Raw genomic sequence first — 27633 nt, 5'->3', positions numbered from 1 at the left:
TGTAGGGCTGGGATTCAGAGTCCCCCATCAGCGTCATTTGGTGCCTGAGTGGTTCAGGGGGTGCAACCATAGCTGCATGTTCAGCATTCATGGGGGAATGTCAGGAATGGAGAAGGTTGGATCAAAAAATGAGCATGTGAACTCCTCTGGTGCAGTGTAGGGGGAATGCGAGGAATTAAGCTTTTAGACCAGACCTCAAAATCAAACTTAGTCCCCTTGTGCACCCGGGGGATATTTCTGTTATCTGTCTATCTTTCAGCCTTGAAAAGAGGAGCCTGCACAGAAGGCAAGGCAACCTTTTACGTAATAGTCTAATCCTCACACAGTTCATCTGTAGGGGAGCTCCTTATCCTGAAGGAATTCAGCTCTGTGGCTTCCTCTTCTCATGAATGTACTTGATCTCCTAGTTTGTAGAAAGATTGCAGGTGATTGGGAGCAACTTTTTGCCAAAACTGACACCCTGTGCTGATAATATTCATGGATAAGTTCTGATATAAATAAACATGAATCTAGTCCTGTGATTAAAACATTCAGTTTGGAGGGACAGGCTTGAGCTTCAGCCCTGGGCTCCGCACTGGTTCCGTGGGCGTACACGGCAGCAGCCGCCCGGGGAATGTGTAGCTCTGAGTCCCTTCCAGGGGAAGAAAGGGGTGAATGCTCCTTTCCCATTTCCCGCAGGGCTATTAAGAAAAACATGTTGAAATTAATCTTCACAGAAGAGTTAAGATAATCTTGTCCATGGCAGTGGCACCCAAGGGCATCCACTGTGCAGAATTTTAAGCACCTAAGAAGGTTGTTTGGCAAAATCGTATATGCTTACATTCTCTCAGCTGTACTGTTGAGCTAGGTGGGGGTTTTAGCTTGCTTTTCTAGTACTAGTCATGCAAATTCCTCCTTGCATTGCTCTTCAGGAACTCATGCACACATTGTCACTCCCCTTGTCCCCATTGCATGAATGACTGATAGACACGAGGACTGATACAGTCAGTGTGTCTTCTGTACTAAGAGTAACACGTGATCTCCTCCATGAGTGCTAGAAGTAACTATATTCACTGCCTTCTCCTATTTAATGCATGCTTCCGTGCTAACTTCTGCAGAGAAGACTCCTGCCCACAGCTGAGAGGGGGAAAGGCTGAGCAGTTTTGTCACCTCTGGGCAACAGGATGTTTCCTCCTTAGGTGTGAGCCAAGACACCGCAGAGTCGTTGTCCCAGTGCTGCTGTCACTGCTCTGCAGCACCGGAGTGTTGAATTGTTGTAAGCTGTTGTGCAGCCTGCAGCAACAACTGCCTGCTATTTATGATGAACAGGATTACTGAAATGCTGTGAGACACCAGCCAATGGACTTCCTGTGTGGGCGGTGGAGCTACGGTAAATCAGACCGTGCAGTTACCCATGCACTTCCAGAAAAGGAAGGTTACGCTGCTGCGGGAGTAACACACTGCTCCTCTGGAGCTGGCACTTCTCTTTGGGCAATGTAGCTTCTAGCAAAAGGTTTGCATGAAAGAGTTGTTACTGTAGAAGCCTGTATTTCATACCTGTGGTTACCTACATCTACTGGTATCAACCACCTGTTGTCTTATGCTTACCTGTGTTAACAGGTGAAGTGACAAGTGGCACAGCGGTGTCTGTGGCACAGCTCCAGGGTTTGCAGAACCCGTACTGCTATGATTTCTGTTTCTTAACAGTGTCTTTTAATGCAGCCAGGTACAAATTGGCTTTTATTTTGTACCTCTTGGGTGAGGAATCATGGTCTTGATCCTTTAAGTTGTTTAGGTTGCTGCTACTGAAACCAATGGGGACAAGATGTTTCAATCTTTTTCTGAATGTGGGATCTGTGGAACCGTTATGCATGCTGCAATTCAAATGCGTGGAAGGATCTCTATAAATATTTCATTGCCTCAGGGACAATCTATGATGAAGCTGCAATACTATGCACAAATATGCCTCCAGAAGAATAACCATATTGCAACAGCAATGGAGAAACCCTGCTTACAACCTCTTACTACCTATAGCTAACAGATACAAAAAGGCAAAGTACAATTAATGTTTTAGAAATAGGCTTTGCACTAATATAGTTCTTCAGTTTTCAATATGCCTTTCAAATGAAGCAGAAATTACATGCCTATCTGTCCTCATATTTTCCTCGTTAGCATTAATCAAGCACACTTGACTTGCATACCGATGAATTTGATCAGGATCATGTATACTCTTAGGAACCAAAAATAATGAATCGTGACTTAAGAGTACATGCTGTCATAGCCAGCATTGCTGCTTGGTATCTGCTGCAGCAGTGAACAATAGAAAGCTCCTAGAAATGGAATCCAAACCACTGGCATCAGGAGGTGGTAAATGGCACACATGAACTAATGAAAGCAAGACCACACAAAATGGAAAAGCTATAAAATGCACAGTTGTTTAAATAAATATGCAGTTGGTTCAGATTCTTTATTTTCTGACATATAAAGAACTATAATGGAAAATGTAACTATCTGCATGCATACATAAATATTTTTGTATACGTTCCAGCCTGTGACCCACAATGGGTAGCTTTTTGGTCACTTAGTCTTCTTGTTTTATAATGCCAGCAGATTCTTCTGTTCATCATCTTTTAGTACTGAGGAAAAAAGATGTCTTAAAAAAAAGCCCAACCCCATTTGAGCTGTATTTCTCTCTGCATATACAGCAGTTTAGCTTTGTGTGCAGACCATGCTCTGGGCACTCACTGCCACATGTGTAAATTCACCCAAAGCCCATGTGCACAAGCACTGGTTGAGAACCCACCAGGGGATCTGCCATTGCACTGCCTGCAAAAATGTTTGTTGATAAAAACTGAGAAAAATATTTCTGTTTTGACAGTTTATTGATATTCCACATAAATTATTCTGACCCTCTGTCATCCTCCTTTGTTTCTTTGTTTTATAATTAGTTTTATTGTGTGGTAATCCTTACTCACATTTATCTCACCAGTGAGGTGCATGAAGACCGTGTGTGCGATAAAAGGATGCAAAGCTATGTATTATCTGTTATCTTTATTATCATGAGAACTACCTGGGCCTCTGGCAGATCTGAAATCTACTGAACTATTTATCTAAGGGCCAGAAAATGCCTGTAAGAGGATAAGCAGACATATGAAAAAGGAATAATACATAAAGGAACGTCTGCATTGAGATAATTTGTCATTTTTTGAAAGGTTTTGGAGAACAGTATGTACATTTGGTACAATGTTATGGACATGACACTATGGGTCTTTTATTTTACTGGCAGGCCTTATCTGGACTGCGGTAGTGGGTTAGAGTGCATTGAGCTTTTATCATGTTTTTGAGATCCCTGCTCTGTGCACAGGTTGCAGAGCCCTCCCTGACCCTGCCCAGTTAGGGCACTGGGTTAGGAGACACTGTCCTCCCTGCTGTGCAATACTTAAAAACCAGATGGCACAGACAGCAAGGCTTACTCAGGCTGGAGCAGTTGCCTTTTCCATTAGCTGTTTGTGTCTTTTCTTCTGCCATCTCCTCTGGCTGCCAGGTGGGTCGCCAGGGCTCCCTGTGCTGCTGCTTTACAGTCTCCAACACTGTCACCACAAACGTGGTTGAGAGGTGACTTCACCCCAAGCCACCCCTATTACAAACACGTTCTGTGCCCTCAGATCCTCCAAAGCACATTTTAAGAATAATCTCTCCAGAACAAAGACCATCTATGCCAATTTATGTAATGACCGGCGAAGGTGATTGTGCTGCTCAAGAGCAGAGGATGCCCTGGAAATGAGCATTTCCATGTTATTTGGGTCCCTGCCAGGGATCAGCAGTTACCTTGAATTTTTCCTCATGGCTGTGGTAACAACAGGATAAAAGTTTGCGGCATTGCACAACTTCTTACAAGATAAAATATGCAGTTAGAGTCACCTTGGAAGCGAACTTCTGAGATAGCATCTTATCTGGCCAGTGGATGTGGGCTGATGCTGCAACTCCCTCACTTCCACTGCTTGCTGGTTGATGAAACACCAGAACTGCCTCGGGGGCAGCTCGATAGAAAATATTGAGCTATCAGGGGAGTACAGAAAAGAAGGAAATTTTGAAAAGCAGAAAAATATTTCATATAAGGTTTTAATGGACTTTCTCAAGTGCAAATGTGCCAAAATGTTTCCACTGGAAATTTTATATAAAATGATTAATGTAAAGGGATTTTGCAATCCTAGCATTGCTCTTCCCTCTCCTGAGAGACATTGTGGCTCGTGACAGCTCTGCTCTGTGCACTGGAAGCATCAGCAGCTGGAAATTATCATTTGCTAGCCTTGGTCTTTCTGTAGCTCATTTCAGAGACTCCACTGGAAATGAAAGCTCTTGCCCTTTTACCTTCAGGATGGCTTGACATTCCCATTTAGGCCAGAAATCACTCAAGCATTGTATTTATGACAAGAAGAAAAAGAAGCATTTTGTACAGTATTCAGATGCATTCTGAGCATTCCTCAAATTCCTTCAAAGGACAGTCAGAGGGACAGACATGTCATTGCAGCCCTGGGCTCTCTTTCACCACCACTCTACTATTGCATGACACTCTTCTTGAAACCTTCCCATTGTTTTTTCACTCTTCCTTGCTTTTCTAGAGATTTTACCCAAGAGTTTTCAGATGCCTCTTGGACTTATGGTCACTTCATAACCTCAGGTTTCTAAGGAAATCCCACCCCTTTCTTGCAGGGCTGGGCTACTCCGTGCAGGTCTAGTTCTCCTTGGCTGCCCACTGTAGTTCCTGAACTGTGGTCTCCTATTTCGGTGGTCACACAGTGGAACACAGCTTTCTCCAAAGACAGAGTGACTGGGGATCTGTGAGTCTGGGAAACACAGTGTCTCTCTAGGCTCCTGATAAGGTGGATTCGGGGACATTTATTTTGATTAATCTTTTACTGCAATGTCAAGCTGTACAAGACAGGGGGCTTTCCTGGTGGCTATTTGTCTTCTCAGGAAGGTGGGAGGAGTATATGTTTTCTCTTCTTCCCTGGCTCTCACAAACTATTCCCATGAAAAGGCTGAGATGAATTGAATCCTTACAGAGTAACTACAGAGATCATAGTTGTGGTGTCAAGTCCTACTCTGCCAGTGTCCCCTGTATGTCAGAGGAATATTAATAAACAGGATGAAGTAGAAAAAAGCTGTCAGCTACAGACAGTGAGAGCCAACAAGGTGCCCTTTCCTTCCCTGCATTCCTTGCTTCCCTTCACGATACGTGTGTCTGTACTCTGGAGCAGTGTAGTAACCTGGGGCCTTTGCCCCTCAGAGGTTTAGACCTGGGTTCCAGCATGGCTCATGTTGGTCTCTGTGCTGACGTCTCCTTTCAGAGGGGAAGGGATGTATATTTGTGGATTCTCCTCAGGACGTGACCAACGTGCCCACCCTGCCCATAGGACAGCAGTGAGGTGGCACTGCCAACAGGGACCCTGCTGCCACCAGGAGTCCCCCTTGACAAGCAGTTCTTAGAATCATAGAATCATTTGGTTAGAAAAGACCTTAGAGATCATTGAGTCCAACCGTACCCGTCTACTACTAAATCATGTCCCCAGGTGCCTCATCTACCTGCCTTTTAAAAATCTCCAGGGATGGTGACTCAACCACTTCCTTGCCAGTGCCTGAAGGCACTTTCAGTGTCTGAAATTTTTCCTGATGTCTAATCTGAACCTCCCCTGGTACAGTTTGAGGCCATTTCCTCTTATCCTAATGCCTGTCACTTGGGAGAAGAGACCCACACCCACCTCCCTACAACCTCCTTTCAAGTAGTTGTGGATAGTAATGAGGTCTCCCCTCAGCCTCCTTTTCTTTGGGCTAAACAACCCCAGTTCCCTCAGCAGCTCCTCAGAAGACTTATTCTCCAACACCTTCACCAGTTTAGTTGCTCTTCTCTGGACATGGTCCAGGACCTCAATGTCTTTCTTGTGGTGAGGGGCCCGAAACTGAACGCAGTGTTTGAGGTGTAGCCTTACTCAGCCCTTTTTCCTACTGATGCCAAGGGTGCAAGTTTAAGGAGCAAATGAATCTGCTACAGGAATCTCCTGTGTCAAGATTACATGTGCTATTAATAAAAACTGCCTTCAACTTCTAAATTGGGGCACTTAAAACCCACAATGAATGCATTCTTCATTAATGAAAAAAAAATGAAATGAGCTTTTTTGTTGAAATTTAAATAGACCCATGAACTTTTGTACCGTGCATGCTATTTTAAAACTGTAAATCTATTCCACTTTTTCCATTGTGGTTGTCTTAATATTTCATTATGTTCCAACACAGGCAAGTCTTTGGTCTTTTAATATAAAGGATTTTACATTTCCAGGCACAGTTTTTCATGCCCAGCTCAATAGGTTTGGTAAGAACTTAGTTTTCAGACACTCTTTTTTTATGGTACAAGATTGAGAAATGGAAGTGAAGGAAGTATAAAGGCATCAAGAAATTATTGCTTACTTCTTGAAATTCAGATTAAGATGCTGAACATTCTTAAGAAAATGAAAGAAAACGAGAAAACATATATATGTATACACACATATATATATGGACAGGTTAACTGTTTTTTGTGATTTTTGTTTCTGAGAAAACCAAGTGGGACTCAGACTAACAGACACTCTAAAGTCAAGCATTGAGTCCTGTCATAGATTACAAACATGGCCTGAAACTGAATAAAAAATTCTATAGGCAAAGTAAGGGCGTGTTAAAAGCCTCAAAGCTATTTAGAATTCTGTCGGGAAATGTACTTGACTGTGCCTGAAATAAAATCTCTTTTCTTTGCCATAGCAATGAAGAAGAATTTATCCACAGTTTCCACTTTTTCATACTTGTCCTCATGCTGTCGATTGTGTCTAGAAGATCCTTACAACCCTCAGAGCTGTTTAATTCTCTGTAGAAGTCTACATAAAAGTAGGTTTTGATTATTCTGCAAGTATTTGATGACTCTTGTGATGCTGATTTGCTCTGGCCATTGACTTTCCTACTGACCAGTCCTCTCCGATTCCTTCTGTTTTCCATGTCTCTAGTTTAATAATGAGGCTGACTGTTGTCTGGGACAAGGGCTATACTTTTGATGTATGTTTGTATAGTGCTTGGCACGATGAGGCTGGTCTCTGACTATGTATGTCAAATAATAATGATGTTATTTCCACTCCTTTCAATCTCAAACAGCTTAACCATTTCAGAAGTTCTTTTTTAAATACTTAGAAGAATTTTACTATTTTAGCAATATTTTCCACATCAATTATGATTTCTTTTTTTCAAATATTTCTCACAAGAACTGTGCTACACACATATCATTTTACTGATTTAAAGCCCAGGACCTAAGGATATGGAGATCTACTCCAGATGTTTGAATGAAACTGCACACCACAACCACTGAAATCCAGTCTCTGCTGGATGAAGTGCCTTGCTAATGAGTGGCAGGACAGGGGAGTGCAACATGTGCTGTCTAATCCCTGGCATGTCCTCTCAGGGTCAGTGGTAACGTAATCTTTGATTTATTCCCTTGGAATATTTACTTGTCTCATAATACTTAAGGGATGCCCTTGTCTTATCATGGGAAATGGCATAAGCAATAGAGGTGCAGACTACTGTCATCAATAAACATCCCTAATTAGTGAAACCCACTATGTGTGGTTCGTCATTGTGACTAGGCTCTATTACTATAGTCATGTTAATCTCTTTCTCTTTCCCAAGTGATCTGTCAGGATCTACTTCTGTATTAAGCAAGTCCGTAATCCTTGTACCCAGCTAAACATAACACCAACCTATTTATATATTAGGATATCCCCAATTAAATTGAAAAACACTATAAACTAGTTCAGTCGTTGGGTAACACCGAGTATTAACGGTAGCTATTTATATCGTTAAGATGTTTCAGATTTGCTGTGTTAAATAAAAGCTGGGGCTAAGCTTTTTAACACTTGCTGTCAATTACAGCCGCACAGGTTTGAATATGTAACAAAGTGATGAGGCCCCCCAAATTTTCTGGTCTGGTCTGTCTCAGCTGTGATCTCCTACAGGTTCTCTGTCTAGGGGGGCAGCTGAAGTCCCTGGCTTGCCTGAGCCCTACAGGAGGTTGTGAGAGTTGTGATGCAGTTTTGAACTTGGCAGCTCCTTCCATCTGCTGCAGCTGGCAAGGTGACAACGAGCAGGAGGGTCTCTTCAACCTGCTGAGGAATATCTCCATATATGTTGGTGTTTGATAAATCAGTTTTCCACCAAAGATAATAAGCACAGTTTGTGCATTTAAAGACGTGGGTTTTGGGAACTTGCTGCTCTGGCTGCAGGGAAGTGTATACTCCACAAGTGCATCATGGAAAGACAATAACTAAAGTAGTGACGCAGAATTTAAATAAACAAAAAAGTTACTACCAGGTGATTTGTGCAGTTCTAATGAGATTAGTAATTAATATTAGAGACAGTGCATCGCATTCAAGTCTGCAAGGCACTGTATCTTACTTTCTCAAGTATGAGCTTGGGCTTATTCTTTCTTTTGCTTTCCCACAGGATGCAGAAACCTGCTGTGGCTGCTAATCTTCAGTCATGGCTACATTTGTCAGTGGGTTGTTTGGTTTTTTTAAAAGGATAAGTATATGTGAGATAACTGAGATTGGTAAAGAGTCAACAATCAGATCTAGTTTATGAATTATGCTAGAATTACTTTCCTTGAGCTTGTGACTTTGAATTATTTATTTTTCATTTAGCTTCTAAATCTGCCAGTCTGGCCATTGGTTAAACTTCCAGCAACACAAAGGATTTACAAAAATTCAGGCTGTAGCTACTTCTACAGGCTCAAGAAACCAAAACTTTTTCCTACCTGTTGCTTCTGTGCTTACAAGAACTACTCATATCAGGTACCCAGCTTCAGAGCAGCTCACCTAACAAATGTGCTTGAGCAACTGATGGGCATTCCCTTTTCTAGTCACCCATATCTAGAATCAGTAACATGCTTGAATACTGTGTTCAATTTTGGGCCCCTCACTACAAGAAAGACATTGAAGTTCTGGAGCATGTCCAGAGGCTGGACAACACGTCTTATGAGGACTGACTGAGGGAACTGAGTGAATTTCTTCACCAAAAGGGTTTTCAGGCACTGTCACAGGCTGCCCAGGGAGGTGGTTGAGTCACAGTCCCTGGAGGTATTTAGAAGACAAGTAGATGAAGTTCTCAGGGCTATGGTTTAGTATTGGACAGATATGGTTAGACTCAATGTTCTCAAAATTCTTTTCCAGCTGAGTGATTCTATGATTCTATGGTTCTATGCTCTGTGTCCTTGGCTTCATGGGGACAGTCCCTTCCTTACTAATGTTAAACTTTAACAACTTTCAGTGTAGAAAATGCTCAGAAAGCATTAAAGAATGTGTTAATTACCATGAAGAAGGAAAAATGTTTGTGACAGAGACCTTGCAGTTCACTGCTTCTGAAAAGGATGGTATTGTCTCACATGTTATCACAAAGATGTACATTTTGCAGGTGCATGGTTTGCACAGGACAACAATCCAGAGGAAGCAATAAAGGTTCTGCTAATCATCAAAACAGTTGATTTCAGTTGTTAATGATGTCTCTTTAATTATGCCCAGCTCTGGTGTTTACTTACCTGCTTTTTTTTTTTTTTTTATGAAAACAGGAGAGCAAAAGTCAAAGACAAACAAGTGGTGATTGTAGAATAATAGAATCATAGAATAGTTTGGGTTGGAAGGGACCTTAAAGATCATCTAGTTCCAATCCCCTTGCCATGGGCAGGGACACCTCCCACCAGACCAGGCTGCCCAAGGCCCCATTCAACCTGGCCTTGGACACCTCCAGGGATGGGGCAGCCACAGCTTCGCTGGGCAACCTGTGCCAGTGTCTCACCACCCTCATAGTGAAGAAATTCCTCCTTAACAGAAGGAGGAGCTTAAGCATGGGCATACGTATGTGTCCCATCCAGAGGGCTTGAGAAGAACCTACTGTAGCTGTACCACCCCTTTCTGGCTCCTATAGGAACGTGAGAGCCTTCGGTGCCAAAGGACTGGCTTTGCAAAGTAAGATTGAAGCTGACAGCACTGTAAATTCTGGTATTTTATTGAGTATGTTCCTTGTAAAATGTGCTGGCTGTGATCTTCCTTTATTCAGAGGCTGGCTTGATGGAGCAGGATGTGTCTGTGTTGATGCACAGTGATGCATGCACTGATTTGCAGAAGCAGTGCAGAAAATTCTCAGCCACCACAAATGATGCTGCCATATGCCAGAGGCTGCGAGGAAATAGCACTTGGTTCTTGGTCAGTGTGGATGCTAACAAAAGGAATTCGTCCCCAGAATTGTCCCAGTGGCTACTGGGAAAAGAACCCTGTTGCCATTCATGTTGCACATGGCACATGTACTGGTTTCTGCAGTTTTGTAGCCAAGTTGCTTGTGCATTTATGCATCTCTTGTACTACAGCAGGATTGTTTTACTCAGCATTGCATAAGTAATAATTACAGCTTAAACCTTGTCTTACTTATTGACCATCTGAAAAGGCACTGTGAAAATTGGCCTTTGAGCTGTTAGGGATTGCTTCATTTCAATTTGAGTGCCAGTCTAGCTTTCAGACAGTAGCATTAGTGCCCAGAGAATCATCTCCCTGGGATCCCTTTATTGTTAGTGGGGAGAGGCATCTCCATGGATGATTCATGCAACCTGTGTTAGATGAATCACCCTGGAGCTGTCTGGTTAGTCTGGTTTCCTCTGGGCAAGTAGTTTAAATGAGGTGAAGTGAATCCTGCCTGCAGGGTCTGGCGCTCAGTTGTTTTGCCATGGACACATTACAACAGAGATGAACAATTAGATCTTCAAACAGAAAATAAACACCAGATCTTCACTTATATGTTAATTTTCACCTCTTCCATTTTGGAAAAATGGAAAGTGCATACTGAAAGACACAGAGTGAAGCTGTGTAAATAAATATGTGCCTTTGTTCAATTAAATAGACATTAATTACACCTGGTTGTATAGAGCATCTCACTCAAAGACGTTTTGTAAGTCTCCAATCCACTTACAGCGTGAAGCTGGAGAGCGTGTGTGTTTTGCTGATAAACACAAGCCTGGGAGCCAGAAAATCCAAACAAGGTGGTGAATCACTGAGCAATCACATGAAGCATCACTTTACTGGGTGCTGGTGTGGTGAGCGGGCAGCTGAGCGCTGAACCAGGGGCACCAGATGGACGATACTGTAAACGGGGAAAGATGAGAGCTGTTGGCTTCCTCCAAGCAGACCATATTTAGCTGTGATTTTGTTGTTCCTAGTCGTCTGTGCAGTACGGAGAGAGCTGGGGAGGGGTGAGATGCCCAGACACCATACTGTGGCCTGATCTTGTTCTGGAAGAAGAGTGTAGCTGGTTTAGCCACTGTCATGCCCTGTATGTTTTCACACGTTACCTTTTCCCAGGTGCAGATGTGAATAACAGCCCTGGTGTGACCTCAACTGAAACCAGCCCAGCTGAACTCAGCTTTACCTTGGCTGAACTTCAACCATGTGCCACAACCTCTCCTCAAGGAGTGCACCAAGTTGGTGCCAGTGCCCTGAGGGTACCCAAAGTCCTGCCTATCCCCCACGGCTTCCTCACCCTGCCCAGGACCCCGTGTCAACCACTGCCCCAGAAATGGGATTCTTCTGCTCAGACAATGAGTCCAAAACACCCTTTAATGATGTAAAACCAGAGGAGTTTTGCAGGCTGAGGTAGGTTAGCTTAGTGGTGCTCCCTTCCTATCCCAGACAGGCTTATCACGTAGATAAATGCAATCAGGGCCTGAAAGTCAATCTCTGGCCATGGCATGCAATATTTCTGAAGTGAAATTTGCTTTCATTGCCAGGATTTTTTATGTAAGTCATAGAGTCATAGAATCATAGAATCACCAGGTTGGAAAAGACCTCTTGGATCATCGAGTCCAACCATTCCTATCAAACACTAAACCATGTGCCTGAGCACCTTGTCTACCTGTCTTTTAAATACCTCCAGGGATGGTGACTCAACCACCTCCCTAGGCAGCCTCTGCCAATGCCCAATGACCCTTTCTGTGAAAATTTTTTCCTGATATCCAGTCTGAACCTCCCCTGGTGCAGCTTGAGGCCATTCCCCCTTGTCCTGTCCCCCGTCACTTGGGAGAAGAGGCCAGCACCCTCCTCTCCACAACCTCCCTTCAGGTAGTTGTAGAGAGCAATAAGGTCTCCCCCTAGACTTCTCTTATCTAGGCTAAACAACCCCAGCTCCCTCAGATGCTCCACGTAAGATTCGTTTTCCAGACCCTTCACCAGCTTCCTTGCTCTTCTCTGGACTCACTCCAGAGCCTCAACATCCTTCTTGTGGTGAGGGGCCCAGAACTGAACACAGTATTTGAGGAGCGGTCTCACCAGTGCTGAGTACTGAGGGAGAATAACCTCCAGCAGATCAACACTACTTCCCAGCTTAGTGTCATCTCCAAACTTGCTAAGAGTGCACTCAATGACTTCATCCAGGTCATTGATAAAGACATTGAACAGGGCTGGACCCAGCACTGAGCCCTGGGGAACCCCACTTGTCACTGGCCTCCAGCTGGAGTTAACTCCGTTTACCACCACTCTCTGGGCCCGGCCATCCAACCAGTTTTCCACCCAGGAGAGCGTTCGCCTGTCCAGGCCAGAGGCTGACAGTTTCCTTAGAAGAACGTTATGAGAAAGCGTGTCAAAGACTTTACTGAAGTCCAAGAATATGACATCCACAGTCTTTCCCTCATCCAGTCGATGCAGTATAAGCCAGCTCCACCTCAGTATTGGAGGCTGCACTTGGTATAAGAGTCTTGGGCATTATGGTAAAGAAGAAATTACATTCAGAGCAAAAGACCTTTTGGTGGATCTCCCTTTAACAGTTCTGGCACTGGGAGTCCCAGATTATCCTGCTGAAGATTCTGACCTATAGTTTGCTGATACAAAAATTGCTATGGTTAAATTACCACCGTGATTTAGTGCTATAAAATCAAGTTATTGAAACCTGTGAATCCTGCAGCTGCAAAGGAGACCACGACTCCTGAACCTGATTGCAATGATGACTTTGATGCACTAAAAAGATACCAACTGCAAAAAATTATCTGTGCTCTTGCCACTTGTATAAATGGGGGTTTTTTTAGTTCAGTATTCCAAGAATATTTATGGCTAGCTCAGATCCTACTATTATTAGTGTATTATGATTTTTCTTGTTTGCATTGATTCCACTTGCAAGGCATATTTATTTATGTCATACATGACTTAATCCTGTTCCCCGGACAATTATTGGCAGAATTTGTTAACGTCATTCAGTGCAAGGGTGGGAAATAGGCAGTCATTTTTCTAAGTGACTCTTACTGAAATTATCCATTTTTGCAATTTGATTTTTATATTTATTTTCCACAGCTGATAGTTGTTTTGTTTTTCTTTTCAGTTAGCTAGGCTAGAAGTAACTTGTATTTTTTTATGGACTGAACTGCATTACTTCCTCTGTCTGCTCATTTCTCACTTTCTGCTGAGTATTCTGCTGTGCTGGCTTTTAATGCATTAATAGGGACAATACTTTTTTGAATAACCATTACAGTCACTAAAGCTCTCCAGTACATGGATATGGAACACAACTCCCTTTTGGTACATCAGAATCCAGATTATCTGCAAGTAGTAGACTAATGAGGGGTTCTCTAATGAGGTAGCTGATTAAAGGCAATCCTATTCCCTGAGAGCTCTAATGCTGACTTTTACTGCTATCTTGTGCACAAGGAGTACAGATCAGTGCTACTCCCCTATCCTTGTGCTTCATCACCAAATGATCATGTTCTTCTTTTAGTGCTCAGTTAAAGAGTTATAAAAATGCTGCTGTAGTGTGGAAGAAAAGAAGGTGTTGGAACAAATTAATTAACTTCTGGAAGAAATTTCTGCAAACAATTGACCAAATCTGCTCCTCTGAAGCTCCCCTAAGGCTCACAGACCTGTGGGTATTTCTGGTGTGCCCAATATTACCCAGCTTGGCATTGTGCCTAGACCCCAAAACATTTCTGTCCATAACTGATACTATTGGTGTGGCTAAGAACAGCAAAGGGTCAGCCAGCACTGACAGACAGAAGAAGCAGGGCAAACGGTGAAATGCTGCAGTGATCTGTAGGAGAGGAAGGGCGTGGACATTTTATTTTTTTTATTTTACAGGCAACTAACTTTTGGGAACACAGTCTACAAAGTCAGGTCCTCTGAGAGGAAAAATGAAGATGTACTCTGCTAAATGTGTAGGGAGAAAGTGTGTTTTCAGACACTGCCTTAATTTTCTAGTAAAATAGATCCATTTTATTTCCTGCTTTTCTGAGATTCTTTTCCCCCTCTTGTATTTCCCTCCCCCCTCAAGTTGATTCAAGTCCTCTCTGACCTCTCTGACCCTTATGCCAGAAGGAGATTTTAGGAACTACTTTTGCCTTCATATACATAAATACAAAACGGCTAATCAAGTGTTAGCTAAAGCACTGCTGTTTTATAACCAATGGAAAATTTTTGCCTAGTTGCTCTGGGCATCATCTGGTCTAATGCAACTGGCTGGAGACAGATTATGGAGTTTTCACCCTGCAATGGTTATTTCATCCTGGCTGCAGGGAACGCCCCGTTAAGACGCAATTATTGAAGCACAGAATGGATAAGATGGGTGAAATGCTATTGCTCTGGGTTTTAATATTGCACTAGGTGGTAAGATCTGAGCACATGTGTGCGTTATGACAGCACTTGGCCTTCAGGTTTGTCTCTTCTTGTGCCTATGTCTGAGGCAGTCTGAGTTGCAGAGATGTTGACCAGTGAAGAGTGCAAGAGGGATGAGAAGTCCAGGACTGCATCAGCCTCTATCAGTCTATGAGATTGTATTTGGAAATCCAAGCCTATAGTCAGCCCTACTGAGATGGGCTCAGTTCATATATTTCATGGATCACTGTGCTGTTTTCCCTTGTGAATAAGTACCAAGAGGCTGAAAATCCTGCACCTCTCACCAACTTGAAAATAAAATGAGGAAAAGTTTCCCCCACAGGTGCAGTGATTGAAATTAGTGAGTGCTGATGGCATTCCCTGAGGAATGAGAGCTCCTCATCACATGGAGGCAGACAAGAGGTTCAGAAGAGGGTCTGGAGAGTTAGTTGCCCAGCTGGAAAACTCCAACAGGCTTAGAAGAGATGGTACAATGAAAGATACATCTGCAAGTTTCCCAAGTGCAAGAGCTTTGTCCTGCGGCTTGGGCCACCCTTATGGATGGCTTTATAGAAGTGATATACTGAGAGGTCACTGGAAAGCCATGCTTTCTTTGTCTGCCTTGAATTTTATGAAGAGGATATGAAAAATGATGTCTAGTAATTCCTGATCTAACACTAACTGTAATGAAACATAAAGATTTTTCCTGACTTTGGTTTATTTCTGCTGTTTGTGCTTTCTACTATGATATGCGTTAAACATTTGGGCGAGGCATTAGAGCCTACAGTTCTGCTGAGATCAATCTGTCCATAAATCTCTCTCGTCCTGTGGCAGACAGATTTTGCTCTTTTGCTCACGTTGACAAATTACAGGCAATTTAAAGAAGGCTAAGTGAACACAAGGTGCAGAGCACAATGCTCCAGCCACCCGCTCTCCTTCATGATTTCCAGCGTGTTTCAAAAACCCTGAGCAACTTCAGAAGTGATGCTGAGTACACTAAAAGCAAAAGAGCAAAGTGCTTCTTGCAAATCACTAGCCATGCCATAAACCTTCCCTGACAGAGATGTTGTTTCATTTTGTGCAGTGAGGATTAGCAGCCCCTCTGTACATCCTATGCAGAAGGAAGTGTCCTTTGTGCTCTTGGGGATTATACTGCAGCAGCAGAGACTTGGAGCCTGCTGTGTAAGTGACAGGTGAGTTAGAGATGCAGAGCTGGGGTCCAATTCAGTTGCTGCAAAGCAGTAAAATAAAGGTGAAAAAAAATCAGGATATATTTTTGTCCAATTTCTCCCTTCTGAATAATTTCCATGTAAATTGATTAGAGCATGTTACTTTGGGAAATGCTCTTGGCTCTCTAAGCTTGAGAATGGGCTCAGGAGGGCCCTGAAAATCCTCACAAAAGACAAAGGAATGCAATAAAGCCAAAGGGAAAACAAAGCAAGCGGATTTCAGCTGAAGAATTTTGTAAAAGTCTGCATTTTCAGGAGAAGAACAATCAATTTTATAGTGGAGGAACGTGAAATAAGGGCTAGGCTGCAATCATAGCAATAGATATTTTTTGCCATGTATTGCTGCTCCCTTTAAAAAAGGAATGTTGTCAGTTAAAGGCTAGCTCACCTGTAGCTGGGAAGAATGGACACATGAAAAAACATGTTCTTGCCCCTGCTCAGCAGCTAAGTTCTTCTGACATCCAGTGTGCAGGATAAGAATTAGTCACCATTTGGTTTCAGGGGCTGATATTTTAACTAGGATACTGTAAATATAAAGGAAAGATATGTGAGCTTGATTTTGAGCTCATCATAGTTAATCCAGAATCTGGAAATTGAAAGCCGACTGTAGGTTCCATATGCTTTCATATAACTCGTGGTACCCCTACAAAAGAGTTCTGTGGAAGTTTACTCCTCTTTATCTGCTAATCAAGAAGTATTTTGCATGTGTTGCTAGAAGTGTCACTCAGTGGAAAACATTACAGGCTGGGTTTTTTTCCTTCTGGCAAAATCTCTTCTGCCAATAAGTTTTGCGACTATAAAAATATAAGAAGCAAACCCTGGGTTTGTGGTATGTCCACTAGATAGTCATCCTTCCTAATGAACTGTGAATGGAATTGGCACTGTGGTACTCCAACTTCGTCCAAGCTCTGTGTGTTCTGATGCAACTTTGCCACTGGAGTAGCACTGAATTTGTAGTTGGATGCCTTTCCAAGCCCTTGCCAGTAAAGGGTTGCAGCAGAAGTGAGAGGTGTTTATTTATTTCAGGGAACTGGGTGCAGTCACTTGGAAACTGACAGAGAAAAATAGGATTGTATATCTTGAAGCTTCATTTAAAAAAAAAACAACAACCAAGAAACAGATTATATTCCTACTCTTACTTTTCAGATAATTCCAAAATAACATTCAGATCTTTTATTCCAAAGAAATGTTTTGTCCAGCAGGGTGTTAAGTGCATTTTGCAGACAGAGAGCATAATACATTTGCCTCACTTTATGCATTAATGCAACTTATGTCATTTTTTAAACATCATTAATTTTGATAACTTTTGAATGAAAAACAGAGTGAGGTGAAATGGCATGTATTATTATGGGTTTTTTTTTTCCACTTTCCTGTTTTCATCATGCAAGAACCGAATGTGTTTATTTTACTGGCAATATTAAGACAATCATATGATTTTGAGTAAGTCTTTTGAGATTGTTTGCAAGTTTTGCTCTTCTGCATGTCTGCTCTCTCCCAGCTGGGGGCTGGCTGTTGTACAGAAAGGCCAACCACGTCACGGAAAAGCCCTGTCTCTGATCAGATGGGCTTAATATAAACCAGGTTTGCTCAGAAAGAATTAAAGAGGCAGCCCCAAAGCCGGAGAGGATTTATTTCGGCCGAGCAGCTCAGCGTACTCCAGCCCTCTGAGAGAGAAGGGCAGTGCAAGCGAAGGACTGGACTGCCTGGAGGAGCCTGGCAGAAGTAAGGCAGCGTTGATTAAAACAGAGTCTTTTACTATTGGTTCTAGAGACCCAGACAGCTCAGTCCAGTGTGGGGTATCAAAACCAGTTAGAGCTTGGAACAGAATATGCAATAGGGACTTGTTTGACTTTTTTTTAAACGAAGGATTATAATTTGTTAGGGGCAAAAGCATAAAACGATTGTGTTATTGACTGTTTAGTGAGTGACTGTTTATTGCAGGTTGTGAGTTAGACTCTGAGTTGGAGCTGGCTTGTCTCATCTGGTCTTTTATGTCAGGAAATTGTAAGCACAAAATGCAATTTGAAGTTCAGCTGCAGTAAATATTTAATTCTGTTTGTGAAGCAGCCTTTGCTTGGTGCATGATTTCTAATTTAGATATATTTCTTGCTGACAAAGTTACTGTGACTGAGACTATGCAAACTATCTCATTTTGCACTAAGTACAGTTCGTTGCAGAGGAAATATTGCGCATGTGATAATAAGTTCGTATAGTGTGTTCTTTCTGTATATTTGTTCTATATCCTACTGTGTATATACTCAAATACGTTTAGAGGCAGTTTTATGAGAAAAAGAACGAAGATTTGTGCATGTCGGTTTTGTTGTGTTGCTGTATTTTTTTTGTCCACAAGTACTATTCAGGTTTGAAAGCGGTTGGGTGCATTTTACCGACAGTTATCCTATTACTAATATGGAGAAGAGAGTCAAGAAACATCAGCTAGACGGCAAAAAGCAAAATATCTAAATAACTGTCACTTTGGAAACAGGAATGCATCAAAGTAACTTTCCTAAAAATGGTAGTTGCTAGCCTGTAAGAATGACATCATTGTCCTCTACCTCCAAGCAAGGGAAAATAGAGTTTGCTGAGTAGAATGTTATTAAGAGCCATGCTTAGATAAGAATAGTAAACCTATCTAGCTGATGGAGCAGTAAATGAAGTTGTTGATTTAATATCTGTAATATGATATCTAATTTATGAGATTTTTCTCCCAGTGCTACCTCCAATAATGGCTAGAAACTGTTCCTCCTCAGAAAAGCCGTTGTACTTGACTGTGTCCTCCCTCCTAACAGCCAAAGAGCCATTGTCTGAAGCAGAGTCTTTCTTTGTTTACCCAGCTGTAAAAGAGACCCAGGTCCACTCCATTACTGCAAGGGGTTTGTTGCTCTTTTCTCATGTCATGGTTGTCTAAAGGTGCAGTGGGTAATGCCTTAATTCTTTCTCAAAATTTTCAGCTCTTAACTGAGACAATGCGAAAGGCGCTGTACAATCAGCTGCACTGGGAGTTGGAGGCAACTGGGAGCGCTGCCTCTGTTCACCCCAAGTTAAGCACGAATAATGGGGAGCAGTACCTCTAGGTGTTGCCTGTACTATAGGGAGCCTCTTAGCAGGGATGCAGCTCCTGTGTAGGACAGCACTGGTGAATAACGCTCCTTCCTTCCTGGACACAGCAATGCCTTACTCTCTCTAGGGTTGGGCTGTACCTAGCACAGCCGTGAGCTTGTAAAGGCTAAACAAAGACAGGTTTTAGCATGTGAGATTGGTACCATCCCTAGGAAAAAGCCCCCGACTCACTAACTAGAAATGTTTCTCGGTGTACCAGCAACTACAAAATAATGCAGAAATTCTCATTTTTCTTTTGTTCTATACTAGATCCCTATAGAAGACCAGGATGTGCTGCCTTGAAGTTAATAACAGGGTATTAATGCATTTCTAAATGCTTGTGATTTCCCTATTTCTCACCAGGGCTAAAAAATGACTCTCAACAACGTTACCATGCGTCGCACCCAAAACAGCAGCCTGCAGCAGCAGCAGCGATGGAGCATCCCTGCTGATGGAAAGAATCTGCTGGTCCAGAAAGACTCCAATGAGTACAACCCACAGAAGCGATACACCATTAGTCCTGATGAATACTACAGAAGGAGCTGGTCCTCAGAGTCATCCGACTCTGTCATCTCCTCTGAGTCCTGCAGTAACTGCTACCGGGTGGTGCTGATTGGGGAGCATGGCGTAGGCAAGTCCTCGCTAGCAAACATCTTTGCAGGAGTGCATGACAGCATTGACAGTGACTGTGAGGTGCTGGGAGGTAGGTCATTATGCCCGGGGATGTTTGTGTTTGCTTGCAGTCAGCTCTGCCAGTAGTAATTGTAATTTGGATCTGATCATCAAAGCTGATTCAACATATGCTTTCCTCCTAAGAAAACAAAAAAGCAAAATAACATGAGTAAGGTACTCACCAACAATGACTGAAAGTCTCTGAAAGAGAACAGTTCAGATTCTCATTCTATTTCATTTCAAAATGCCTGTTAGAGGTTGCCTCATTCCTGCGTATGATGCTGCTATACAGGAGGCTGGTTCAGCTTTCATGCTGGTCCAACATTTGTGTCACCACTGGCTTCACGGGGCTGACTCCAGCTTTCTGGGGAGAGAAAACAGCTGAAGGTCCTTGTGGTCTGTGAGAATGAAATGCTTAGAAATAATGCATAAATAGAAAGCCACTGCTGAGTCTTTCAACCGCCTCCAAAATATTTGCCATTAGAAGTCCTCTCAGACATTCTATATAAACACATTACCTCAGTACGGGCTGTATGGAATTTGAATAAAATATGCCTCATTTCACGTTACACAGCATGGGTTCCCCCAGACAAAAACCAGACAAAAGTCATTCAGCATTGTAGGAAAATTCCTGTTGCCTAAACAGAGAGAAAAGGCACTAGATGTAGGATTTTCTTTGAGGTTTTCCACTTGTTATCCTCCTCTCCTTTGTTTACGATTGAAAAGTGTTCTTTAATCCCCAAGATTGTATCAGGCAGAAGGTGAAGATGTGTCACCAAGTCCTGAGCTATATCATATGTGAGATGTTGATGTGGCAGGATTGTGCTGCAACAGATATCAGCTTGTGGCTTAGAGACAGATGCTGTCACCAGGTTGCTGCCTGGTTTTCCTCGTTGATATGCAGGACTTTCCTTGCCTTTCCTGTATCCCTTCCCTTTCCTGCCTGTACTCCATTGGTGCGATGGTGCCAGTGCTAGAACAGAGAGTTTCGGGGATTCTCTTCCAGTCCTCAGTGGAGCACAGGCAGGACAGTGTTTTGTGTCTGCCTCTCCAGTTAGGAGGGATTTTACCCAGGATTTAATATAGCCCAGCATCAGGAAGGCTGTATCCCCATTTTCCTTGCTTGCTGTCACAGACTGGGGGCACAGATCTTTGTGCCTTTGGGAATTTTAAATTCCCCATGGTGCAGTAACTCTGAATTAGTTATTTAGGTGTGCTTCACCTTCAGCTTCCGCCACCACCTTTTCCTCCAACCCCACCAGCCCCATAGCCTGTAGTGCCTCTGATAAAGGGTTTCCTAGTTCTATACCAGCGAACTAGAGTAGGATCCTTGGGCAAGCAGTCAGAAAATGAATTATTTGCTTTGCCTACCCTGTCAGACATTTTTCTTCTCCTCCATTCAAAACCATATGCTCTGAGCAATATTGCTTGGAGTGCAGCCGTGACAGATTTTCAAGGCCAGCTCTGCTGAAGTATTGGAAAACTTGCTATCGTTCTCTCTCCTTTTTTAGTGTCAGTTTGTAAAAAAGCAAGAGATGAACTAATTGCTCACTTTCAGTGTGTTTTATATCCTATGGAAGTTCCTTGGGATTGACCAAGGTGCAAATCAGTACTGGCTATGACCATTTGGTCATAATATTTTTGAGGGTTGTATTTAAGTATTTGTAGCCTCTCCATGTGTAACAGAGTAGAGAAGCAATACTCTGGATGTTGTTGAGAATACAGCTGATTTTACAGCCTGGCTTTGCTACTGAATGTGAGATTGAACTGATTTGTGAAACCAGATGTCGTGTCTTGATAAATTTTTTGTGTTGCCATTTTAAGATGCGTCAAGCCTGTCCTCTTTATTTTATTTTAAAATGTAATATTTTTCCCTCATTCTTTTGCATGAGTGTAGACTCCTGGCTTCAAGGAAAGGCTCTGACTACAGTTTAGGGGAAAGTTCACTCCATTAGTCCCCAACAGAAATTTTATGAGGCAAGGGTTAAGACACAGTCCCATCTACAAGCATGGCTGGGACAGATCTCTTAAACACTGCAGTGAAAGGAATGGTTTGCGCAGAAGCCCAGGGCTTGGGTTGGGATTTTTCACTGACCAGCAACACAAGACTAGAGATGGGTCCAAACCCCATATTGCTTATCCAAATGTCCGCTTGTTTGGGGGAAAAAAAGGAAAATTTGTATTTGATGCAGAAGTTACACTGAGATTTGATAGCAAAGGCTGATCTAAATTATGAGTGGGAACAGCCCCTCCAGATCTAAGCAGAACCTTGACACATGGCATTTATAATCTAGGTATGAATTTTTGTGGCCTCTGTACAAAATAACTGAGCTTATGTTGTTTGTTGATTCATTTGCTGTTTGACATAAAATGTGATGTGGGAAACTGTGAAAAGGGAGAGAACTAGAATGCATCAGAAGTCTCAACATCTCTAAAACTCAACAGCTCTTATGTCACAACCCCCTGTCCTCATTGCTTGGTAGGCTGTTAGCTGATTGCTCTCAGCAGCAGTGACTGTTCACCCGTAAACTGCCCCTGCTAAAGCGAAAGCAAATATTTTCCATTACTCAGCCTCTCTGGATTCTGCTGCTCCCATGGGGCAGATGTTCAGCCTTTGGTTATTTCTTCCATTGGTGCTATTTTCTCTCTCCCACTTAAGATAAAGAGAGTAGCAGCCAAAATAATGAACATTTAGTTTCCTGATCTTTCAGCCTCCTTCATATATCAAGGAAAGTAGGACAACCAGTAATGAACAGAGGGCAGGTTCGGTGCTGGTGGAAATGAGGAAAAAACTGAATGGCAGCCAGCATAAAATATGGCTCAATAGCTTGAACAGTGAACAAATCATACGTATTCAACTACTTGTTTTTTTGTAACGTACATGATGACACAAAACAGTATATTCCAAATATATCTGCTTTTCTTTCCAGAAGACACATATGAAAGAACACTGATGGTGGATGGAGAAGGTGCAACCATTATACTGATTGACATGTGGGATAATAAGGTACTTTTACTTGTTCTAGTCAAATGCCAAAAGAAAAGTGTATATGAGTGACTGCTAATATCAAAAGTAGGTATCTTTTGGGAAAGAAAGTCGGTGTTTTCTGTAGTTCTGTAATCAGGGAAAATGTAGAACTAACCTCATCCCGGCATCGAGCCAAGCATGCCTAACAACTCTGTAGTGTGAGCCTGAGAAGTACAAACCTTATTTTTTTAATGATAAAACAGAACATTCAAGCCGTTTTCCAGACCATGTTCATTCCAGTCTAAAGCCAGTGCAATGAATTATCTGGGACAGGTTTTGCCCTCCTTTGTGATGACGTATTCATACCATCACCACATTGGTATTTCTTTTAGTATGTGATCCAAGCCATACCGATTACAGTTTCAGTGAGAATGTATTTGGATTCTCTAATGTTATACTTCCTAAGTAAAATCTGCTCTATGTATAATGATGTCTGACTATTTCATTTGAACAGCGTGAGGGAGAGTGGATTCGAGACCACTGCATGCAAGTGGGAGATGCATACTTGATTGTCTACTCCATCACAGACCGAGCAAGCTTTGAGAAGGCCTCTGAACTCAGAATACAGCTGCGCAGGGCACGCCAGAAAGAAGACATCCCCATCATTTTGGTTGGCAACAAAAGTGACCTTGTCAGGTGCCGTGAAGTTTCAGTGGCAGGTAAGGAAAACCGGGAGGGTAAAACTGACGTAAACATTAAGAGTCATCTAGTACCATTTGAATGAAATGCAGAGCTGTGGCTCAGAGAGTACACTGTGAACAGGACTGGGTAATAAAAGAGCAGTAAAACAACAGAGGACTGGAATAAAGGGCAGAGGACTGGGAGGGGTCTGCCAGGTTCTTAAGCCTCCCTTGGTAGTGCTGTTACGTGTCAGAGAGTCTCTTTCCTGAATTTACTAACTACATCATAAAGCAGCTTGAATTTCTTTCCTTCCAGCTCTTAGTGTAAGACCACTGCACTATGTGATTTCTCCGGTGGCAGGAAATCCTTTGGATTTATGACACATGTTTATGCATATTCTGCTGCCAATGGTTGTCTCTTTTTTTATGACCAATTCTTTGTCCTTCCGGATGAATTAAAATTCCCTCTCACCCTTTGTTTTGCAAGTCTGGGCAGGGACTATGCAGTCTTTCAGGACAGATCTCCTTGCTACCTTGCTTTGGGATGCTGAAACAGCTGTTCCTCTGCTGCACACAAATGAATAACCCTAAACCCATAAATGGGACTCTGGCAAAATTGCTGCCAGCTCCCAAGGTCTGATTTTTCAGGGCAAACTCATCTTGAAGAGTCTTGCCTGAGGCTCAGGTGCCACAACATAGCACACAATAATACAGTAGATGATTTCACCTTCACCCGTGAGAAATGTAGGTTCCTCTGCTTAGCACTTTCTTCTCTTGCAGCTGTTGCACTCTTCTATTTCCCAACTGATCTAGAATATTTTATTTTTGCTGGGGCTGTGTACAGTTCCTCTGGCCCCTGTCACAGTTGCCCCAAGTGAAGAGTTTGAACTGAGGTAGCTCATCAGGAGCCAACAGATGCCTATTTGCCTTCTCATTCCTTTTTGCCCCACTTGAAAAATCTTTTGAAAGATGGCAGTTCAAGTCACTTCAGTCATTCTGCTGATGAGTTCACAGCAGGCCAGAAGACAGAATATATTGGCTTGTGTGTGAAGGACAGCTGTCAGGTTTAACTTAGGCTCATGTAATTTAGCATTAGGACTGTGATTTCAGATGTACCTCTAAAGCCATAGGCATAGTTCTGCCTTTATTTAAGGGGTTTGTATGCATGTCTACTCACACTAAAGTCGCTCCTTCCCCAAGACCCTGGTTTTCATCCATGACCCATGGATGGGAGGAGGACAGAGCCCTGCCTCCTATGCTGTACTGTGTGCATGGAAGGTGGCTGTCATCACCCTCCAATGCAACTTGAGGGAGCCAGCATGTAAGATGATCAGGTGTTTTTGAGTCAAGGCTGACCTCTCAGCCCTCAGTGTCTTAGTGTGAGTCAGTCAGCCCCAGATCCCTTCACAGCGGGAGGCAGGAACTGGGCTTTTCCAAGAGCGGATTCAACCTCTCCTGCTGGGTGGGGAGGGTGACACAGAGCAGATGAATCATGGGCTAGCAGGCAGCATCAGGTGATTAAAGACTTATCTGTGCCTATATTAGGCTTGAGGAATTCCCATGATGGCATTAGCTACTTGCCCGTGGCAGCCCTGCTTGTAACACTTCATGATATAATCCACCTTGCAATTTTGCAGAGGGACGAGCCTGCGCTGTTGTGTTTGACTGCAAGTTCATCGAGACCTCAGCAGCTGTACAGCACAATGTGAAAGAGCTCTTTGAAGGCATTGTGCGGCAAGTCCGGCTCCGGAGGGACAGCAAGGAAAAGAATGAGAAGCGGCTGGCATACCAGAAACGAAGAGAGAGCATTCCCAAGAAAGCCAGGCGGTTTTGGGGCAAAATAGTTGCCAAGAACAACAAGAACATGGCCTTCAAACTCAAGTCCAAGTCTTGCCATGACCTATCAGTACTTTAGGAACACTGGACTTTGCCAGAGCTTGTGGCATGTTGTAGACATTATCTAACTATGTCATGGGACAATCAATCAATCTATATTAGATTGGACTATCAAAGTGACTTAGGTTCACAGTTGTGATTGTGATGATATGTGCTGGCATAAGAACAGCACAATGCATGGAAATATCTCTCTTTCTTTTTCTGTTGGTAGTAAAAAGAAAAGTATAGAACAGAATGACCCAAAGTTATGCTGGGAAGTGTTCTGGAATATACCTGTTGTTTCTCCTCTCTCCTTCGGATAATAGTGTAAGAACCTCAAACTGTCATGACTTGGGAAGTGAATACTACAATCTTTGCTCTTTCTCCTTGTTATTACTTCTTTTTAAAAAGTGTATAAAGAATTGATGTACTGACTGGAGATTGGTCCTTTGCCAGTTGGAGGTCAGGCTTAATCATCCACAGCAGAAAAAAATCTGCATTTTTGTAGAATAGCCACATAGACACTTTTTTTTTTTTTTATTTCAAGGATTGGTTTTAATGAGTTTACACATCTCTTACTATGAAAATATTTAAATGAAAAATCTTATAATCAATTTTTCCTCTCATATTTTCATATTATGGGACTGTTTAAAATCATAGTAAAATTAAAATTGAAGTGCAAGTTGTTTCAAAGTGCATCAAGTGCAGGATGCCAAACCTTTATAAATCGCCTGAGCTTTTTTAAGAAACCACACGGACTTCTTGTAGCCAGCCTTGGCCTTTCTCTGTGCCAGAGCCTATGCTGTATTTATTGTTGTGCAAAATAACAAGCATTTTACTGTTGAGGGAAAATGTATTTATTACCAAGTTTCCTAAAAGAATAATGTTAATTTTATTACTGTTTTCTATCTAATATCTTTTTTCAGATATGCAAATTTTTACTTACATGCCTTGTAATAAAATAAATAAAATACATGACTGCCTTTGACCTTCAGTGGGAAATCCCTAAGAATTTTTTTAAAACTGAGAAAATATTTTGAATGCTGGACAGGATTGCTACAGGAGAAAGACAGCAAGGATTCTGTGAACACAGGCTACTTAGCAACCTTGGATCACAAAGCAAGAATTAGCCACAGCCTCAAAGCTATGAGTGCAGGGTATCCCTTGTGTGCAAACGTGGTTGTGGTGACAGCGATGAAATTAAATCATTCTTAAAAAAAAGTATTTGGCCCTAAGTCTGAAAACAATTTATAAATATAGATGAGTACCATTAGACCAATTTTGGAAATGAAAAGAAGTGAAATGCTACATTAAGGGTCAGGAAGCTGACATGGTGTGCCCTAATCCTCAACTGATGTTGGGCATAATTGTGTTATTTTCCTCCTGACCATGTCAGGTCTTGTGGGCACACCACAGCGTTCACAGTAGAGGTACAGCTGTTATATGCTGTCTGCAGATGGCTCAGAAAAGCCAAATCTCCAGCCTGGCAGCTCATCTTCCTTGATTATGAAGACAACAAAATGCCAACACTAATAAAGTGACAACTGGGGTCTCCAACTTGGGCTGCACAGCTTTCATGCACAAAATGCTCTGGTAGTGAGTGAGCTTACAGAGTGATTATCCAAAACTGCCTATGCTGAGGAGATGGCTTTTAGCTCTTGTTTAGCAGTAAAATATTATGTTGCAGGATGATTTTTCGCCTGTGCGGTATTAGGTTCTCCCTGGAAGGGAATTCCTGATCTAGAATAAACTGTTGAAAAGAACAGAAGACAAAATTTTGAATAGAGTACAAACAAGATCCCTGTTGCTGGAGTTTGAACGAAAGCCAAAAGCTGGTCTGGTTTTATTTTTTTTCGTTCTGAGTTGTCAACATGCAACTTCACATTTACTGAGAGCAGTCTAGAGAGTGATATTCTGATACTGGTTTTCAGAACTTTTAAGCCTTCTGAACTTTATTCCCTTTCAAGAATGGAAACAGAATCACACAAAATAAACAAATTCTTAAGAACTGAAAGCACAGCTGAACACAATCAGCTCATTTCCTTAGTTTGTTCTGTATCTGTCAGGCTATGGACTCAACAAACCTAAACCAAGCAGGTTTTGAAGAAATATAAAATGTCCCTGTAAATCACAACAGCCTTTCGGGGGTAAAAGTTGTTCATATACACGAGATTGCTGGATACAGAGATGATATAGAAATTTGTAGTTACCTAGTAAGTTTCCATGCCCTGAATTATCTCCTTCCACTCTTTCTCGCAATAACAAAATTTCCTTCTATAACACATGATTTTTTAAAGAAAAACAATGATGTGGTAGGCCCATTTCCCAGAGCTGTCACAAGATGCCACAAAGAGCTGTGCGGTGGTAATGCAGAGCATGCCATATCCCCATGGTTTTCCTGTGGCCATGGGGAACAGACATCACTACAAGTCTGTCTTCTGGGACTG

The 27633-nt window shown here is 42.4% G+C and overlaps 1 protein-coding gene across 1 annotated transcript; it reads left to right on the top strand.

Annotated features, from left to right (window-relative positions):
- Nucleotides 1-17455: 17455 nt before the first annotated feature.
- On the top strand, nt 17456-26159 carry GEM (GTP binding protein overexpressed in skeletal muscle). Its single transcript, XM_069854357.1, has 5 exons — nt 17456-17614; nt 19355-19694; nt 22594-22670; nt 23146-23350; nt 24949-26159. The coding sequence occupies exons 2-5, from the start codon at nt 19364-19366 to the stop codon at nt 25224-25226; spliced, it is 891 nt and encodes a 296-aa protein (XP_069710458.1). The 5' UTR covers nt 17456-17614; nt 19355-19363; the 3' UTR covers nt 25227-26159.
- Nucleotides 26160-27633: the final 1474 nt, after the last annotated feature.

This window comes from Phaenicophaeus curvirostris, chromosome 3 (genome assembly GCF_032191515.1).
Source record: "Phaenicophaeus curvirostris isolate KB17595 chromosome 3, BPBGC_Pcur_1.0, whole genome shotgun sequence".
NCBI classification, from domain to species: Eukaryota; Metazoa; Chordata; class Aves; order Cuculiformes; family Cuculidae; genus Phaenicophaeus; species Phaenicophaeus curvirostris.
The sequence above is the reverse complement of the archived record's forward strand: the minus strand, read 5'-3'. Positions and strand labels throughout refer to the sequence as shown.